We start from the raw sequence: 20,904 nt of genomic DNA on the forward strand, positions 1-20,904 counted from the left end.
TTGATGAAGACATATCAAGTTTAGTGTTCAGGTTTGCAGATGATACAATGATTGGCACAGTAATGACAGAAATCAAGGTATGTGAAGCCTTAATAAGGTCCAGAAAAATTAGCCAGATGGGCTTAGAAGTGGTATTTGAGATTTAACATGCATATGGACAACTGTAATCCCAGATTAGCATACCAATTAGTTAGCACCACACTGAAGGTAGTAGAGAAAGAAAAGGACTAGGAGGTAGTTGTAGTCTGACATGATGTTTGGTGAGCAGTGTACACAGGCTGTTAGAACAGCTTATGGAGTTTTGTCAATGATTTACAGGAAATTTGTCAGCAGGTACAAGCAGTGTTAGTCCTGTTATACAAGGCAATGATTAGGCTACACCTTGAGTACTGCATATAGACCTGGAAGCCTCATTTTAGGAAGGATATACAGGAAACAGTCAATGATATACAGGAAAGTTGTCAGCAGGGACAAGGTAGTATTTGTCCTGTTGTATACATCTTGAGTACTGTATACAGATCTGGAAGCCTCATTTTAGGAAGGATGTAGGTCTGTGGGAAGGGGGATGCAGAGAATAGCAACAAGATTAGTCAGTGACACAAAAGGGTGCTTTCACCATAAAAGATTTAAATTTTGCAAACTGCAGCATCTAGAAACTAGATGGATCTAATTGAAGTGTTTATGGCCTTAAATGGATTGAGTAAATTTATTGCAGATTACATTATAACTCTTTCTCAGATTACACACATGGAGAGACAATATATTTAAATTGAAAAAAGGATGGTTGTAGGATAGATGGTAGAAAATTTGCTTTCATCCAGCGAGTGATTGATTGTTGGAACAGACTTCCATGTGGTGTTTGAGGTGAGTAATTTGGATAAATTTAATGCATCACTGGTGTCACAAAGAGTTGCTGCTCATCTGAAAGAAGGGTATAAATGATCTTGTGCTTATGCAGTTTTAAAAATCAGAAGAAATAATTTAAATTTGTTCAATTTTTTTTGATGGCACCTTTATTTTCAATCTTTTCTGAACAAAACTGTGAAAAATTCAATTTTTATATTAAAAACTTTTTTAAAATTAATGTTTGAAATTAATTCTCCATTTAAACTTATCAGCAAGTAAAATTCAAATCAGAAATTTTGCATGCTTCAGTAGTGTTTAATTAGCATTAGTAGAGACATGATACAAGAAAGCAAGCTTATATAGTATCAACCAAAAAAAAAAATAAAAACTTCTCATTTCACCCATCCATTCACTTCAAATGTTTGTCTAGTTTTGCCTTAAATTTATTTAAGCTGTCAACTTCCACAACTACAGATAGAAGTTTGTTCCAGCAATCAACCACCTGCTGGCTAAAGGCAAATTTCTGCACACATGTATTCTACAACTGTCTTTCCTCAATTTGAATTTATGCCCCACCAGGTGCGTAATCTGAGCAATAGCAATAATCCTATCAGCATTCAGCTTGCTAAAACCATTCAAGGTCTTATACAGGGTGTCTCAAAAATACACAGCATAACTTCAGGAATGAGTTCCTCATATGTAGACAATAAAAATATTTAATATCAACATAGTTCCGGAAATGCTTGGTTCCTGAGTTATTAACCGGAATGTCTTATCTCCCGCAGGCGATTTCCTTCATCACAAGGCACTGACAGAATCTGGTGGTTTTACATGTACTCAAATCAGGAGCAAGCGGATGTGCACTTATGTACGGTTTGGCGGACGGCAACGCTCTGGAGGCTCATTGTTTGTACCACGAAAGGTTCCCTGAACGAAGATGTTCAGACAGGAAAACGTTTGAAGGTATCCATTGCCGCCTTTGTGAATATGGGACCTTTACACTTCGTGCTGCTGACAGAGGATGACCAAGATCTACGACTCCTGAAGTAGAGGAGGAGATTTTGGATGTTGTGCATGCCACTCCTGGAATCAGCACACGCAGAATAGCAGTGTGACTGGCTGTTCAATGTTTGACTATTCAGAGAGTGTTGTGAGAACAAATGTATCCTTACCATCTGCATCAGGTACAGACTTTGTCACCAGAAGATTACCCTGCGCGAGTAATGTTCTGCCAGTGGTTTTTGCAGCAGTGTGGTACAACTCCTCACTTTCTTGCCTTAGTGATATTCACAGATGAAGCACAGTTCACATGAGACGGAATCCAAAACTTTTGCAATCAGCATGTATGGGCTGAGGAAAACCCACATGCAATTCTTCCCTCACATCACCAACAGCGGTTCAGCCTCAACATCTGGGTGGGTGTTTTTGGTGATTAGTTATTTGGGCTCCATGTACTTCCAAACAAACTCACAGGGCAGACATACAGGAACTTTCTGGAAAACAACATGCCAGATTTCTTGGACGAAATGCCACTGATCATTCGTCAACAAGCACTTTCATGTACGATGGCACTCCTGCACATTTCAGCCACCTATCCTGCAATTACTTGAATCGAAGGTTTCCTGGTCGGTGGATAGGTAGAGGTGAACCAACTGCCTGGCCTCCACGCTCATGTGATTTAAACTCACTAGATTTCTTCTTGTGGAGCCAATAAAGTCATTGGTTTATTTGACACCGGTAGCTGATGTGGAAACTCTCCGCAATCGAATTGTGGCAGGTTGTGAGACAATACGAAACATGCCAGGAATTTGGCATTGTCTTCACAAGTCCATGAGACGTCAATGTGAGGCCTGTATTCAGGTAGAAGGTGGACATTTTGAACAATTACTATAAGGTGATGTGAACAGTTAAGTGTCATAGACAGACCTTCAAAACTCGGAAACCAATCATTTCCGGAACTATGTTGATATAAAAAATTATTATTGTCTATATACGAGGAATTCATTCCTGAAGTTATGCCGTGTATTTTTGACACACCCTGTATACCTCAATTAGATCACCTCGCAGGTGCCATCTCCAGATGCTGCAATTTGTACGACCTAAACCTTTCTTGTAAAAGCAACCTTTTGGTCCCCCTCACCAATCTCGTTGCTCTTCTCTGTACGCGTTCCAGCAGCTCTGCATCATTCCTAAAATGAGACTTCCAGACCTGTACGCAGTACTCAAGGTGTGGTGTGACCATTGCCTTATCCAAAGGGGTAATTACCTCCTTATCCCTGCTGCTAGCAAAATTCCTGTATATCATTGACAAGACCCCTTGAGCTTCTCTTGCTGTGTGCCTGCACTGCTCAGAAAACTTCCTATTTGACTTTTTCATTCTCCACTACCCTGAGTGTAGTATCACACAGTTTGTACGTTATGCTGGGGTTACTGCAACCTATATGCGGTACTTTGCATTTGTCAATGTTAAACTTCAGTTGCTGCCCATCTGGCCAACTTTTCTAGATCCTGTTGCAGTGGCGTGCTGTCATTAACAACCCTGCTTATTGTCTGAAAACTTGGACATTAAGCCTGATGTACCTTCATCAATATCATTTATAAATATACAAAACAACAATGCACCAAACACCGAAACTTGGGGGCTCCACTAATAACATTAGTCAACAAAGAGCAGTGTCCATTGATTACCACTCTGTCTTCTCCTACTCAGCCATCCCTTTATCCATAGCAGCATCTTGCCCTTAATCCCATACTGCTCAAATTTGTATAGTAGTCTTCCATGTGCAACAGTATCAAAAGCTTTCCTAAAATCCAAGTATGTGATAGCAAAATTGTTTTTTTGTATCCGGTTCCTTTGTAACCACATCATGGTATCCAATTATGTTGATCAGACAAGACTTCCCCTTAATAAACCCATGCTGTGCCTGAAATATAACTGCAGTCTTGTCTAGATGATCCTGCAGTGCTTCTTTAACCAGTTAGTCAATTGTTTTCCCCCGAACAGAAGTTAAACTAATAGATCTGTAATTACTTGTGTCATCCACTGATCCCCCTTAATGAACTGGGGATACATTTGCACATTTCCAGTCCATGGGGCCCCTCGACGTGGGCACCTGTACGTGGTGAGGGGACCTCCCAGTGACGCTGCTGGACTTCCAGACTAGCATCACTGGGATCCAACACCCACAGCCCAGATTCCAGGCTTACATCAATGGAATCCGGCGTGTTTGCCGTGCGCTGCGACCCATGGAAATTCGGAAAGGGGGATCCTGGTGGTTGAGGGGCCCAGCTTCAATACACCACTTTGGCCTCTGCTTCGACAAGACGGGTGGTCCTGGAAGGCCCGGCTAGGATCAATCGGCTAGTAGGCTCGCCTGCGAGGGTCAACCGTGTCAATGCCACGCCCCTACCCTCATGGTCCGAGGGAGAGGATTGAGGCTGGCGGCGGTGCAGGTATAGTGTCTGGGTAGCCCTGGCGTTCCATTCCCGAGCGCATTTATTGCATGCCGGGTAGTGGACGTCCCTTTGGGCTCCGTGGTGGGTGGGGAGCCCGGGCACTGAAAAATTTAAAAAACTTCATGAATCCTGATAAACTCACTTCTTCAGGGGCCCCAACCCGGTCCCTATCTGAAATCAATGAAAAGGAGACAGATAGCATTATTGCTAAAAAGAGGCAGCGAACCGAATTACCATCAGGGCCTATCCCAAGGTTTTTAATTATGCATTCTACCAATGAGACACCGATTGGTAAAATGTTGCCCTTTTTTATTAAAAAAGGGTTAGATGGGTTAGCAGGTTCACCCAAATCAGTTAAGAGGCTTCGTTCTGGGGATCTCTTGATTGAATCTAAAAATGACAGGCAATCAGAACATCTCCTCTGAGTAACATCAATCGGAGGAATATCCGCAACAGTGACACCACACAGAACACTCAATTCATTGAGAGGTGTCATTTCGGAGTGGGACCTTCTCGACGTAACCGAGGAGGAAATCTGCTCCGAATTAAAACCACAGGGAGTTATTGCCGTCAAGAGAATTACTGCGCGAAGGGATGGAAAAATTGTTAAAACCAGGAGTGTTATCCTGACTTTTAACTCTCCTAAACCTTCTGACGAGATTAAAGCTGGATACATCAATTGTCCAGTGCGTCCATACGTTCCGAACCTTTACGGTGTTTTAAATGCTAGAAGTATGGACATTCTCAAATGGCTTGCCGTGGAGTCCTTGCATGCGCTTGACACGGTGCAAAGGACCACGAAACAACAGCATGTTCAGCCGCAAAACCCACCTGTATTAACTGTGAAGGTGAACACCCGGCCTACTCACGAGCATGCCAGAGGTGGAAAGAAGAAAAAGAAATTAAACGGCTGAAGGCAGAGCTAAATATATCATACCAGGAGGCAAGGAAATCGGTCAAACCCCTGAATATCAACAAACCTACCTACGCCCAGAAGGTAGCAGGGAGATGTTCCGTCGGAACTCAGACGGACATGACCATTCCTCCAAAGGAGTCTTTCACTCCCATCGCGCGTTATCTCTTAAGTTCTCAAAAACCTGCACAGAAAAACCAATCAGCTGCCACTCCTATATCAGTACCTCCTAATGCTCCACAAGTAACAAAGGTAACTATGAAAAAAAAGAATAAGAAAGGGGAAGTCTCCCCCACTACTCAAGAAAACATGGATGTCGAGCAGAAGGAGGTACCCGAAGATTCAGTCTTGGAACTCTTTGCGGAGGAAGAAATGGACACGGGACAGCGTCCATTCTTCCCCAAAAAAGATAAACCCAAGACTGATAAAAGTAAGCTCTCAGCACCTCGGAAGCCGCCTGATGGACCCACCAAGCCAAAATAATGGCTAAATTCCTACAGTGGAATTGTTGTGGATTCCGGCGAAATACTGATGACATCAAGGCCCTCCTGCAAAAGCATGAGCCAGTTTGCTTTTGCTTGCAGGAGACTTACCTAAAGGCAAATGATGATCCCACAATGCATAACACCACAATTTTTTGTAAGGATAGAATTGTGGATGGTCCTACTCATGGAGGAGTGGCTATCCTTGTGGGCAACCAGACCCCAGTTCAGCCTTTGCTAATTACAACTAGCATAGAAGCTGTTGCAATTCGCCTTACTGTGGGATTTTTATTAACGGTCTGCTCTATTTATTTGCCACCTGGGACTGACATCTCCCAGGAAGACCTTGATGATCTTGTAACGCAGTTGCCTCCCCCTTCCTTACTTTTTGGGGATTTTAATGGACATAACACCCTGTGGGGTAGTGCTAACATCAACGGAAGGGGACGAGTCATAGAGCTTATGCTCAATGACGTCTCCATTCTAAATACTGGAACAAACACCTTCTTCCACATGCCTACCCCGTAATTTTTCTGCCGTTGATCTCTCTATCTGCTCCCCTTCTCTACTCCCTTCACTCACTTGGGAAGTGGAGGAGAATCCATACGGAAGTGATCACTGCCCTGTGATAACCTTGTTACACAGTGGGAGCCCATGTCTTCCTTTTAGGTTACCACGGTGGAAGTTTGATCAGGGTGACTGGAATGCCTTCCAACATCAGGCAAATTTTGACCTCAGTACAGTCAGTCGGGAGCCTGTCAATGACGCAGTAAAGTACATCACAGAAATCATTGTCCAAGCAGCTGCTAATGCTGTCCCAAAAACATCTGCCCAGTTTCCACAATTTCCCAAACCTTGGTGGAATTCACAATGCACAACAGCAAAAAAGGCTCAAAACAAAGCGTGGGGGATATTTCGCCGATATCCTACCACGATCAACCTTATAGCCTTCAAACGCGCACGAGCCAAAGCACGCTACATCCGTCGTCAGAGTCAAAAGGAATTGTGGATCCGTTTTACATCATCTATTAACCAGTCTACCAACTCTAAGGTAGTCTGGGATAAAATCCGGAAAATGAAGGGAAAATATACATCCCACCCTTCTTCAATCCTAGATTATAATGGATGCACTATTGCAGATCCAACTGCAATAGCCAATGCTCTTGGGGAAACATTCTCTAACATCTCTGCAACATCTTCGTATTCCCCAGAGTTCCTGGTTCTGAAACAGAAAATCGAAAAACAGCACTTAATTTTAAGTCCCAGGTCCTCTATCCCTACAACGGGGCATTCACTATAGAGGAACTGAAAAGAGCCCTCACTCTTTCCAAAGCAAGTGCTGTTGGACCAGATGGCATCCATTATGAAATGATTAAACATCTTTCAACAAAATCTATGGATTGTCTGCTCCTTCTGTGTAACAGAATCTTTATTGAAGGGCAGTTTCCGGACTCCTGGCTAAAGGCAATCGTTCTTGCCTTTCCTAAGCCAGGAAAGGATCCAAAAGTCACCACCAATTATTGTCCTATTGCTCTGACTAGCTGTCTGTGCAAAATCCTGGAGAGTGGTTAATTCTCGTTTAATATGGTATCTAGAATCAAATGACCTTCTCTCCAACATCCAGTGTGGCTTCCGAAGGAACCGGTCCACTTTGGACCATCTTATTAGATTGGAAGCATCCATCCGGGATGCTTTCCTAAAACGCGAACACTTGGTGTCAGTGTTTTTTGACATGGAGAAAGCGTATGACACAACTTGGAGATTTGGCATCTTAAAAGATCTGCATAGCCTTGTCCTTAGGGGGCAACTCCCCATTTTTATTAAACACTTTTTAGCCAATCGATCTTTCCAAGTTCGTGTGGGATCCTCACTCTCTCGTTCCTTCAGCCAAGAGGAGGGAGTACCACAAGGATCAGTATTAAGTGTCACGCTTTTCGCCATCAAAATAAATTCAATCACAGAACAACTTCCTCCAACTGTAAACAGTGCCCTCTATGTTGATGACTTTAGCATTTTTTGTCAGTCGTGCAACATGAGGGTTATTGAAAGACAACTGCAGAAAGCTATTGATAATCTGAATTCCTGGGCACTTGCTAATGGCTTCAGGTTCTCGCCGGAGAAGACCGTTTGCGTACACTTTTGTCGTAAGCATAATCTTCATCCTGAACCCGAATTAAGACTCGGACAAAATGCTATTCCAGTAGCAGCGAACATAAAATCCTTGGGACTCATATTTGAAAAAAAACTCACCTTTTTGGATCATATTCGTCAACTCCGCACAAAGTGCACACGTGGGCTTAATATTTTCCGCTCGCTCTCCTCTATATCTTGGGGAGCAGACCGATGTACCCTTCTTCGGCTTTACCGTGCACTTGTGCGATCCATACTAGATTATGGGTCCCAGGTATATTCCTCAGCCAGAGACAGTGTCCTGCGATGGCTGGACCCCGTCCATCATCAGGCTCTACGTATTGCTACTGGAGCATATCGCACATCCCCTGTCCAGAGCTTATACGTCGAAGCAAACGAACCACCGTTATCGCTTCGACGTAAGCAGTTGTCTTTAAAGTATGCTTTAAAACTGAAATCCCTGCTAGATTATCCTACGTGGCCATTCGTTTTTGAGCCACGATGGGAAAATTTATACAATACCCGTAAGACTGCCAATCGTCCTTTTGGTATTCGTCTCCAAGAGCTACTCAAAGAACTTAATATCAAGGTAGACAAGGTTGCCCAAACACCAAAGCAACCCTTTCCACCCTGGCATGTGACTTGTCCCTTAGAAATTGGGGAAAGTCAGACACTCCATCATCGGTCTATCTGCAGCTTTATTCAGCACACCGAGCTGAACATTCTGACTTCGCGCCAGTTTACACAGATGGCTCGAAGTCGGAATCATATGTGGGATCTGCTGCTGTCTTTACAGACAGCTCTACATTGGAGCAGATTCCCTCTGAATGCAGTATATTTACTGCAGAGCTGCATGCTATAGAGTTAGCCTTGAATGCCAATACCAACGGTTCATTTTATATTCCGATTCTCTCAGTGTGTTACAGGCTTTAATATCTGTGAGGTATAATCCTCATCCAGTTCTGTCTAGTATTCAGCAGAAGATTCACTTCCTCCTTGGATGTGAATACGATATCCGCTTCTGCTAGATTCCCAGCCACATTGGGATTAGGGGAAATGATTTGGCTGACGCCGCAGCCAAATCAGCAATTCCCAATAATAACCGCTGCCTGTCAGTCCCCTATACAGACTACAGGCAAATAATACACCAAAACATACACTCCCAATGGCAGGACTCGTGGAATAGACAGACTGGGAATAAACTATATTGTATAAAGCCTGTAATTGAACCGTGGCAGTCTAGTCTGCACAGGAATCGTAAGGAGGAAGTTGTTCTTGCCCAGACCCGCATAGGACACAGTCATTTAACTCATTCGTTTTTGCTGAGGGCTGATGACCCTCCTATGTGTGTGTCCTGTGGCACAATTTTAACTATCAGACATATTTTAATTGATTGTCCAGATTTTAGTAATATCCGTTTTACTGCTTTTAATCATCTGACTGAGCCGTATACACTCAGTCAGATTTTATCTGACAATGACAATGTGTCTGCTATTTTTAGATTTTTAAAATCAATAAATATTTTTGCTCGTTTATAAAATTTACATTTTTCTTATACCTTTTGACATAGTGACCTAACTAATTAGGTCACTGAAAGTTTAAATTTTTTTATTATTATTATTATTATCATTAGCCATATGGTGCAAGGAAGCCTGAGGCTTTTGCTGCACCAGCCAAAAAAAAAAACTTTTAGTTACCTGGAGAGAGAGAGAGAGAGAGAGAGAGAGAGAGAGAGAGAGAGAGAGAGAGAGAGAGAGAGAGAGAGTGAACGTACAAGAGTAAGGAATACAAGGGAATCACCAAGAAAGAGAAGAATGATGATATCCAGCTCGGGACCCTGGGTGTGCCAGGCCCATACTCACCAGATGTGAGCCTCTTATAAATGACATGGTCTTGGTGCATTATAGCCTTAGTAGCTAATGCGCCAATAAAATCAAAACAAACAAACAAACAAACAAACATCCAGTCCATGGGGAACTCCCATGAGTCTAAGGATCCTCTAATAATTATGGCTATGCTTTTGCTTACGTCCTTTGCTGCCTCCCTTATTATAACTGGATAGATCACATCCACCGCAGGTGCTTTTCTGATGTTTAATTTCATCAATTTCTCCTCCACTTTACTCTGTTATTACAAAATCATTTAGCTCCCTGTTAGATTTTGATTAGCTTCTGGCCTCCATTTCCCTACAGAACTCCATGTGTGAATGTAGATGCAAAATAACTCATTCAATTTGTCAGCTACCTGAGAAGGACCAACAGTCAAACAGTCAACAGCTACCAACAGTCAAACTATTGGTATTGAGTGGACCAATCTGATTCATCCCCTTCCTTTTTATATAAGTAAAGAAGTCTTTGCATCATTTGCCAAATATTTCTCCCAATCTGCCTTCTCTGGCCTAACCTTTGTGACCTGTTTATAGAGTAGCTTATATCCACCATAGGCTTCTGTGTCTCCTGACAATTTATATGCATCACATGCATTTTTCTTCTCTGCCATAAGTTTCATTAGTTCATCTGACATCCATTTAGGTGTAAACCTTGAACAGCATTTCTTAGTTGGTATGAAAAGCCTAGTAGCTTCCAAGATTGCTTGAATGCATCCCATTTAGAATTTGTTGTTGATAACATCATCAGTTGATCTCAATGTATTGAATTTAAAAACTGTCTGAGATTACTACAGTCACCTTTACAAAAGCAAAAACCCTTCCCAAGGAATTACATCCTTGAGTAAATCCTACATCAGTTCATTGTTATCACTGCCACCTAGTGGTTCCTTTATCTGCAGATTCTTAATGCGTGAATAATCAGATTAAGAGTATTACTCCCTCTAGTTGCCTCTCGAATATGCTGCTGTAGAAAACAATCATCCAATAGCCGACCGGGCTAGCCGGGTAGGTAAAGTGCCTGCCTGGCAACCCATAGGTCGCGGGTTCGATTCCCACCTCGGGCTGGATATCACGATGGTGCCGAACCAACCGGTTGGTTGGATATCCTGGCCAAGATGCACGAAGGAAGCAAGAAAAAACTGGTTCCTTTGTGTATTGATCACATCATACGAAATAAATAAAATCATCCAATAAATCGACAAAATTTTGCAAGTGTGCAAGTGACCAATCCACAAGTTCCAGTCAATATCTGGGAAGTTAAAATCCTCCAATATAAGACATTCTAATTACTGGCCTACTATTTCTCTCTACAGTTATTTGTTGTACTCTCAGAGTCATTAGTCCTATATCACATCGCTGCTCACTTCATTTTTGTTTTCCCAGTGCTCATTCACACCAAACTGACTCAAAATTGCAGTGGTCACCCATGTTGACTGGATACACTTTCTTAGATGTTGTGTGTTTCTTACCTAACAGCCATAACCCATCCTCCCTTCCTAACCTGTATCTTTTCTGTGCACATTGTATTCCCCAAATTCCAATCCTGCATTCCTTATATCTGAGTGACACCATGTCTCTGATATCCCAACAGTATCTGCCGTTGATGTCTTGACCAGCACCTGAAATTCATTAAATTTATTTAGTATACTCCTAGCAGTGTTGTACATGCAAGTATACATGCATATGTTTTCTCTTAGTTACCCTAACCCAGATCATGTATTTATTTGTTCCTTGATGACTTCCAGCAGTCCTTGAAATACCCAGCACCTTGCTTTCAAGGCTTATTCCAATAGAAGCAGTGCCAGAAACACTTTTACATTGGCCTACAGCTACTGTTAATCTATAAGTCTGTGAATCCTCACAAGCTAGCAGTTTTCCAACCCACCTAGCACTGCCTCGATATTATCAGCAAATGTTGTTGCACCCTTTCTCTTTAAGTGTATCTTATCCCTGAAAGAGCAGACTCTCCTGTTTATGAGTTGGACTCTGTTTTTCTACTAGACCAGCAGTGGCGAACCTATGGCAAGCTTGTCTGAAGGGACACTCATACAAATTTTTTGGGCATGCAGAATTCAGAGCGTCCCAAAAAAATTGATTCAACTATTGAAAAGTTTTCTTCAAGATTTGTCAAGTTCAGAGAATTGTAAGAAAGTGCAAAATTCATTAAGTTTGCAGACAGTGTAAAACTAGCTGAACTGAATCTGAAAATGTTTCAGTGGATTGACTTGGATGATTTTGAGATGCAACTGATTGATTTTTCAGAGTAGCTCAATTTGGAGGCAAAAATTTATCAATCTCAAAGCTGATTTAGAAAATAGTGAAAGGAACGATTAGTGACGGGATTAGCAAAGAAAACTGCCAAAAATGAGGTATTAATAGTTTGGAATTCCATTCCTGAAACTTTTATCTCTTTAGAATATCTGGCAACAGCATATTACTAACAATTTTTTCACAGCATATTCTTGTGAGTCATTCTCAGTTATGAACTTTATTAAGTCTAATCATACATGCATATGTATGATTAGACTTAATAAAGTCTAATCATAGGAGTAGTCTCACTGATGAAACTAGTGCTGCATGCATAGCTCTAAAAGTTACAAAATATAAGCCTGATGTAAAGGATATGTCATCAATGGTGCAGCAACAGAAGTCTCACTCATGTTTCTTTATTTATAATATAAGAGAGGTTTATCATTTTATATTAAATTTGTTCCGTAAGCTAAAAGGTACATTTTTGTTATGAAGGATTTTATTTTAATACCTTTATTAAAGCATCTTTGAAATCTCTTTTATTTCATTCTTTTTTTTGGTTACGATTTTGTCAAGTAAAACATGTATGAGAAAAGTAACAATAAAGTAGAATGTCAATTTGTCCGAACTAATTGGGACCAGGGTTGGTTCGGTTAATCAAATATTTTGGATAATCAAACATACTGAGAATACCCAGTTTATACGAAACAAAGTGTAATTAGGTCTACAATTAAATTATTGTATGCAAGATATTTTGAAATATGAAGTATTATAAAAATTAATTGATTTAGGAAATAGCTTGTAAATAATAACCAAATCGTTTTGAAGAAACAATATATATTATATTTATTTTGATAATTGTTTTACATGGTTTCAACTATGAACCACACTTTTTTTACATAAACAGAAATAAACAAACACAAGTAATTGCACGCAAATAAGAGTATAATGAATCTTGGGAAGGTTTATTTTTTAAAATATGTAATCTTGAATTTTTCTTTGAACCATGCGAGGTTGTCTTTTTTTTTTTCGCTGCGAGATCTCTCATTCTCTTTAATGCAGTATCTCCATAGAACTGCATTCAGACTGTTACTCACACCATGCGATTGCAGTTTCTAGAGGTGCCTCCGTAGACAGATGGGAAGGAGCAGCAGTGCGTAGCACACACTTCCTGATTAGATCGGGGTTTGAGCCCATCACCACCAAATACGGAGGATGCGGAAAGGTCAGGAAATGACCACCGCATATTCCTGGAGCAATATGGTCTTAGTTGCTAATGCTCCTAAAAACCAAATAACAAACAACAAAAAGCAGTTTCTAGTGCAGTGAAGGTCTCCGTGTGAGTGGTCCTTTAAATGCGTTAAGCGGCAGGAGTAATATTTCAGAATAACAACCAGTGTACTAAAAGTAGATACTGTGGGGGGGGGGGGCAGTGGTGGTTCGGATAATCAACATTCTACTGTACTTTTCAAAATTCCAAGCTGCACGTGAGGGTAGTTTCTTTAAAAGATTTAGCTAATTTTGGCACACACCCTTAAAAAGGTTCACCATCCTTGTACTAGACCGAGCCTTGAACACATGCCACAGGCTAAACAAGCCACAAACCCTTGACTCACACCAGAAGTGTCCACAGGTATTTTTTGTCTGGTTCTTGGGGCCCTTAGGCTTTGCATTGAAAGAAAATATTGTAACAACCATTATTCAGGCAAAATCTGAACTTAAGAAAAATTACAGAATTCAAATTTACAGTGTATTACAGAATTCAAATTAATAAATCATTACAGAAGTTTAAACTGCCACCAAACTTTATCCATTATCCACTAGTGAATTTAAAATTAGACTACGGAAGTTACCAGAAAGAATTTAACTTAGCATAATTACTTCAGAAAATGGCTGACCGGGCTAGCCGAGTGGGTAAAGTACCTGCCCGGCAACCCAAAGGTCGCGGGTTCGATTCCTGCCTCGGGCTTGGATCAAAGTACTGTAAAAAACCTTGGGAGGTGCAATATGGCCACAGAAGCCGATGCGCCAACAACTACCAAATCAAAAAAAAAAAAAAACTTCAGAAAATTTAAGGATTAAATTTAAAAATATTGTAGAAATTAATTTCCCAAAATTACTGAAATAAGCTGTAGAAATTGAGAAATTAAATTTAAACAAATTTTAAACAATTTTTTCTAATGGACACCTGTTCCTGTTATTCCCGTTCAGGTAAGCTGCCGCTCCCAATTTAAAGAACATTTTCTCTCTTCAACTGCCTACAGCAGAATCAATGAACAGAATATGTGCCAAACCATCTACCATCATCATGGTAACCCCAGAGCAACGTATCAACTCTGCGGTACTACACTGACAGTGGTGGAGAATGAAAAGGACCTGGGGGTAATTGTGCAGGCAGATATGAAGTTCTCTGAGCAGTGCAGACGAGCTGCAAGAGTAGCTCATGGTGTCTTATCAATGATATACAGGAATTTTTCTAGCAGGGATAAGGAGGTGATTATTCCCTTGTATAAGGCAATGGTTAGGCCACATCTTGAGTACTGTATACAGGTCTGGAAGCCTCATTTCAAGAAGGATGTAGAGCTGCTGGAACGGGTACAGAGAAGGGCAACAAGATTAGTGAATGGAACAAAGGGTTGCTCTTATGAAGAAAGGCTTAAGTTTTGCAAATTACAGAGTCTGGAGACTAGGCACCGGCGAGGTGATCTGATAGAGGTGTATAAAGCCTTGAATGGTTTGAGCATGCTCAATGCTGATGGGATTCTTCCTCTAACTCAGAATAATCACCTCAGAGGGCATAAATTCAAATTGAGGAAGGACGGATGTCGGATAGATGTGCGGAAATTTGCCTTTGGCCAGTGGGTGGTTGGTTGGTGGAACCGACTTCCATCATTTGTTGTTGAAGTTGATAGCCTAAACAAATTTAAGGCTCAACTGGACAGGTATTTCGAACGAACGGAGAGGTGAAATGGGAGTGGTGTGTTTTTTTTGTTTTTTTTTTTGGCTGATGCTGAATAAGCTTGCTTTCTTGCATCATATGCCTCTACTAATGCTAATGCTATTGTAGATGGAGTGGCATGTGGTCAGATATACAGTTAGTGATTATATGTCCATACACTCTGCAACTTCCTGGCTTGTGCCACTATCAAGGGAGATTTTGGCTGCAACTCACTCAACTTTAAATTTATTCTTGACTTACAGCCCCATACCCTTTATATCCTCTTGGTTCTTGACATCACTCTGGCCATTGACAACAGTACAAAATCTGCACTTTGCATAACACAACTACAGGCAATGGTGAAACACTCCTTGTGGAGCTGATACATCCAAAACCTCAGAAATAGTCAACCTTGCAAATCACCTAACCATCTTCTTCTGGTATATTATCCTATAGGCAAAAAAAGACATCTGCCTTGGGTCCCGATTGCAGGGGGGGGTCCACAACATCACTGTTTCAAAAATCATTTCTGTTTTTTACTAATATTTAAATTATTTTTATTGGAAACTGAAGTTTCTACCTGCCAAGGTCAGTGAACTTTACTTGAAGATTAGTTTGAAAATTATGTTTTTTTCAAAAATGGTTTTACTGATTTTGATGAAATTTTATATTTAGTTCTTATGTCATATAATTTGTTTGTTTTGTTGTCACAATAAAATGTTCTTTATTAGTTTTTTCTTCAGATGACGGGCCCACAAATTCCATTTTGTCTTGGGTCCAGTGAAGGTATTGATGGGGCTTCCAAATTCATTTTGCCTTGGGTCCCATGAAGGTATAATGTGCCACTGCATCTTCTCCTGCACAAGCAGCAAATAAAACACTGACCTTACAGAGTTCAACTCTCTTTAACAATACATAGTTTCCTGGATGCTACATGGTACCATTACCATAAGTAATGGCATCATCCACCATTGCTATCACCTAATCAAATTTCAAGTCACCAAGAAATCCATATGCCAAACCATCTACCATCACTGTATGATGGTTAATTGGCATGTGGTCAGATATATAATTAAATTAGCAAATCTTTATTCCTCCTTGATATTGTAAATGTATAGCCCTCTAGACATTTTGAGCAACTGAATGGCACTTGAAAAAGTGGACTTCCTACAGACCCTTCTACAGAAAGCCTTGAGTGTAGCAATGCAAAAGAGATCAGAGAAGCCTAGCAGTGGCCTCCTAAGGTGAACTGAAGAGCTTGCCACCTTAAGCAATGATCTATGAAAGCCCGGGAAAGATATCAATGGAGGCAACAAGCCAGGTCGCCACAGGAAGTGGACACCCTCAAAAAGCAGTTCAGGGACTTTGAAAACACACAAATCAAATTTACAAAGAAAAACAAATTACGTGGCACTCCCGGTGAAAACGAAGGGCAATAACAACTACATGGAATTATGTACAAAATTATATGCAATAAACTTGGAATATCAGATATCATAAACCTAACCATCACAAGTGAAACACTTGAATCCACCACATTGGAGTCAACAATGACAGAAACCTTGAACAGGAACCTGACTTAGGTTTTGATCTTAGTGCAGGTCATTTTCCTTCTCCCTTCCTTGATCTTCACAGGGGGGTTCAAACACTAACTCCATAATCAGCAGAAGATGGTCACTGTCTATTTATAGTTCCTTCTTAACAATGATATTCCAGACAAACTTCATTTTATTCTTCTTTACCAGTATGTAGTCAATAATCAACTTCTCATTCCTTGATAGTTTCACTCTAGTGTCTTATGTATATCTTTGTGAATAAACTTAGCGTTGGTTATAATGAGATCATTAGCAATACAGAACTGCAAAAGGTGCTCATCATTATTGTTAAGAATTTCCTCTCCTGTTCTGCCAATAACTGTCCCACTTCACCATTTCCTTTCAAACTCTTCCATTCATGTCCCCAAGAACAATGATGTTATCGCTTGTCAGTTGTCCTTTTGCAGCTACGTGTAATACTCATCCTTCACATCAGCACATTCATCTTCATTGAGAGCGTATGTCACAACCAAGAATAGTTGTGACATACTTTGAATATTTTGGCCTGCATCAGCCTGATATTAACTACCATGACATGTTTGCTGACAAATTCCCACTGATGGTATTCATGCTGGTTTTAGTAATGAGTAATCCTACCCCTGTTCTAGCACTCTCTCTCAGTCTTAAGGACATCACTGTGGAGGAACATCATGCCATCTTTCAGTTTTAATGCCTTTTCCTTTTTTCTTGGTTTCAGTCACAGCCAGATATTGCACTTTAATCTTCAGAATTTCCATTTCCAATTCCACTTCCTTCCCATTAACTCTTCTCAAATTCCATGTAGCAAAAGTCACAGTCCTAAATCTACACCAGTTTCATTGCTGTAACATCTGTCTAGTTTTTTTCTCTTTGTTTGCATTTAAACAGTTCAATTCGGAAGTGCAGGGGATTGGCCTGTACATTCCTAGCATGGTGGATTGATTTTGATTGATTGATTTGGTAGTTGTTGGCGCATCGGCTTCTGTGGCCATATTGCACCTCCCAAGGTTTTTGCAGTACTTTGATCCAAGCCCGAAGCGGGAATCGAACCCGCGACCTTTGGGTTGCCGGGCAGGTACTTTACCCACTCGGCTAGCCCGGTCGGCCAGCATGGTGGAAGATTCCCCCCCCCCCACCTTAAGGTTTCTATGCATATCTGATGGCTGCTTCAGGAAATGGGATGTTGAGCTCCTTTACTTCCTGAGATCAATGTCTCCTTGCTTTACTTTGACACAATACACCATTACTCTCTACCCTTATCCTGACTTGGGACAGGCTATAGTGAGTCTCCTCACTGTAGATGGGGTTAAACATTTTTTCACATTACCAAATTTGCCAGCTATTGGTGACTCTACTCACTGTTGAAAACCTTCAGAATAGAGTCAAGACCTCTGATTTTATAATAAAGACTGTCCTGTATGAAATGAAGTGTTTATCTTTTATTTTCATAACCATGCCCATTAACTATGGGCTGTCATCTGGTGAGTATGGGTTTGGCACACCCAGGGTCCTGAGCTGGATATCATCATTCTTCTCTTTCTTGGTGATTCCCTTCCCTTCTACTTCTGACTTTCATTCTCTCTTTCTCAGGGTAATTCAGAAATTTTTTTTTTTTATTGGCTGGTGCAGCATAAGCCTCAGGCTTTCTTGCACTATATGACTATTAATAATAATAATAATAATAACATATTAATGCTAAAAAAATTATATATATATATATATATTTTTTTTTTTTTTTAAATTATTATATGTACTTAGAAAATGTTTTTGTTTTCTCCTTTTTTTTTTTTTTTTTTTTCTTTCTCTTCAGGAGGACAATGTCTAGTTATATTGATTTTCATCCACCTGGGTTCCTGCGTACCTCAGGAGATGATCGTAAAACCAATGATACAATTAAATGCAATGATATACCACAGAAAAAAATTCCTATTGAAGGAATACCAGATTATGATGGTATACCTGTTAATCTCATTATTAATGTTGTCGCTTGGATGGTAAGATTCAAATAAAAATTAATACATGGAATAAAGAATCATCATAAATACTTTTAGAGAGTTTGAATCATGAAATATCTAAATAAAATTAAACTACTCATTTTAGTATATACTTCATGAATATATACTAAAATAACTAGATAATACTTGCAGTAATACTATTTCTCTCTTTGTACAGGTTAACCTGGAATGGGATTACAAGTGAAATCATTCAGTTTTGATAGCATTGCACAGAGTGAGCAGTTTCTATCCACTGTTTTCAACTTGTTTTGAACATTAAGAATTATGTCTATTGTACTGTTAAAAAGTCGTGACACCCAGAGAATAGTCATCTGTTCTCTGAGTGTCACTACTCATCTTGATTGTTCTCCAATCAAAACTCAAAAGGCGATCAAAGCTAGTAGAAGCTGAATTCAGTGATAGTCAAAAGGTGATTGATTGTCAGAGAAATAGGAATATAACCCCAAACCAATTTGAGGCTGATTAAATCAGAGCTAGAGATGCATGCTTTGCAAGAGTGTATTTATTTAATCATTTTAGGTAGGTTATGATCAAAACTGTTGATGCAGATGTATATGGAATTCAGATAAAAAATGAATCTTATCCCAGACAAGAAAAAGTTTCCACTATGAAAAAAAAAAATTATAGTCAAAATGATCAAGTTAATGTCTACAGCTCCAATGAGGGAGGCAGATTTGACGTTTTACTTAATATAGAGCTTAAAATTGATATTGCATTAGTAATGGTTTGAAAGTCTGGGTTATGAAGGTGCCAGACCTGCATTTTATGATCAGGAGGATTCAGAAGGAGTTAAAACATTTTGCAAAAAATGTACCATGTAGACAATTAAAATAGCAAAAAATTTTTTCGTTTATACTCTCTGGGGCCACCACAGACAGAGGAGTTTATAACTAATTTATGGGTAGTGCATTATCATCAGTTTGCACATAGTCATAAAGTTTCCGTTGTTAGTATTAATATTGGCAAATGATGCAAGGAAGTAAAGCTTATACAGGACCCTAGTGCCAAGCAATAGTGACAAGCAATTTTCTCTCTTTACAGTGCTCTTTTTAAGTGAGGTATGGCTGAGGTATGGCTTAAGTGAGATATATAGAGTGCTCTTTTTAAGTGAGGTATGGCTATATAAATAATGAGACCGTTGCAATTCCACCTCCCATTTCACTTATCCATTCCCTCCAATAGTTTGTCTAGTTCTTCCTTGAATTTATATAAGCTATCAACTTCCACAACAACAGAAGATGTTTGTTCCAGCAATCAACCACTCGCTGGCTAAAGGCAAACTTCTGCACATTTATTGTGCAACTGTCCTTCCTCAATTTGAATTTGTGCCCTGTCATGTGTAGTGTGAGCAAAAGGAAGAATCCCATCAGCATCAAGCTTGCTGAATCTGTTCATAGCCTTAAACACCTAAATCAGATCACCTCGCAGTTACCTTGTTTCCAAATGTTGCAACTTGCAGAACTGAAGCCTTTCTTGGTAAGAGCCTCTTTTATTCCATTCACCAGTCTTGTTGCCCTTCTCAGTATTTGTTCCAACAGCTCTACATCCTTCTAAAATGAGGCTGTCAGAACTGTATGAGTACTCGAGATGTGGCCTGGCCATTGCCTTATACCAGGGGTGGCCAACAAGTCGATTGCGGCTTTAATTTCGGTCGATCACAATAATTTTTATATATATAAAAAAAAGAGATTAGTCAAAATCTAAATGTTATTATTATTATGCACCCCACTGCATATGCTTATTACAAATCCATTGAACCAGTCTTGTCACCGCGCAGCCGCTAGGCTTGTCTAGGGAAAATTCACGCAGTTACATTGAGGAGAGCATAGCATATATGTCGAATTCTTATTTGGTTTACTTAATATTAATAACTGGACAGTGCTTATACATTAATTTAATACCCTTTGATTTAAAATGAATACTATGAAAAAGAGTAAAACATCATTTTCATCAAGAGTGGGAACTAGAATACTTTTTTTTGTAATGATAAAAGAAAAATGTTGTTAATTGATTTGCAATGCTTCTGTGGCTATACCCAAAAAAGGAAATTTAGAAAGTCACTTCAAAGGACTCCATGGTAAATACTAATCGGATTTTTCGCCTAATAGTGACCTTAGAAAAAATATTTTAAAAGAGCTTAAATTCAGATTATTCGCAAAACAAAATTTCTTCGTGACACCTAATTTACAATTTAAAGCAGTAACTGTAGCATCATTTAAAGTGAGTCATTCATCATCATTCTTCTCTTTCTTGGTGATTCCCTTCCCTTCTACTTCTGACTTTCATTCTCTCTGTCTCTCTCTCTCTCTCCACCAGGGTAATTCAGAAAGTTTTTTTTTGGATGTGCAGCATAAGCATCAGGCTTCCTTGCACTATATAGCTAATAATAATAATAATAATTTCTTGCAAAAA

The 20,904-nt window shown here is 39.9% G+C and overlaps 1 protein-coding gene across 2 annotated transcripts in view; it reads left to right on the forward strand.

The window, feature by feature from the left end:
* Window positions 1-20,904, forward strand: part of Tmem63 (transmembrane protein 63) — a 440,514-nt gene that overhangs the window by 12,129 nt on the left and 407,481 nt on the right. For both annotated transcript variants that reach the window (XM_090375486.1, XM_090375485.1), the window contains exon 2: window positions 18,288-18,471. In XM_090375486.1, the coding sequence (XP_090231612.1) occupies window positions 18,288-18,471 (184 nt within the window). The remainder of the gene's footprint in view (window positions 1-18,287; window positions 18,472-20,904) is intronic.

Source organism: Mastigoproctus giganteus, chromosome 6, assembly GCF_048544385.1.
Source record: "Mastigoproctus giganteus isolate SK-2022 chromosome 6, ASM4854438v1, whole genome shotgun sequence".
Lineage (NCBI taxonomy): Eukaryota > Metazoa > Arthropoda > Arachnida > Uropygi > Thelyphonidae > Mastigoproctus > Mastigoproctus giganteus.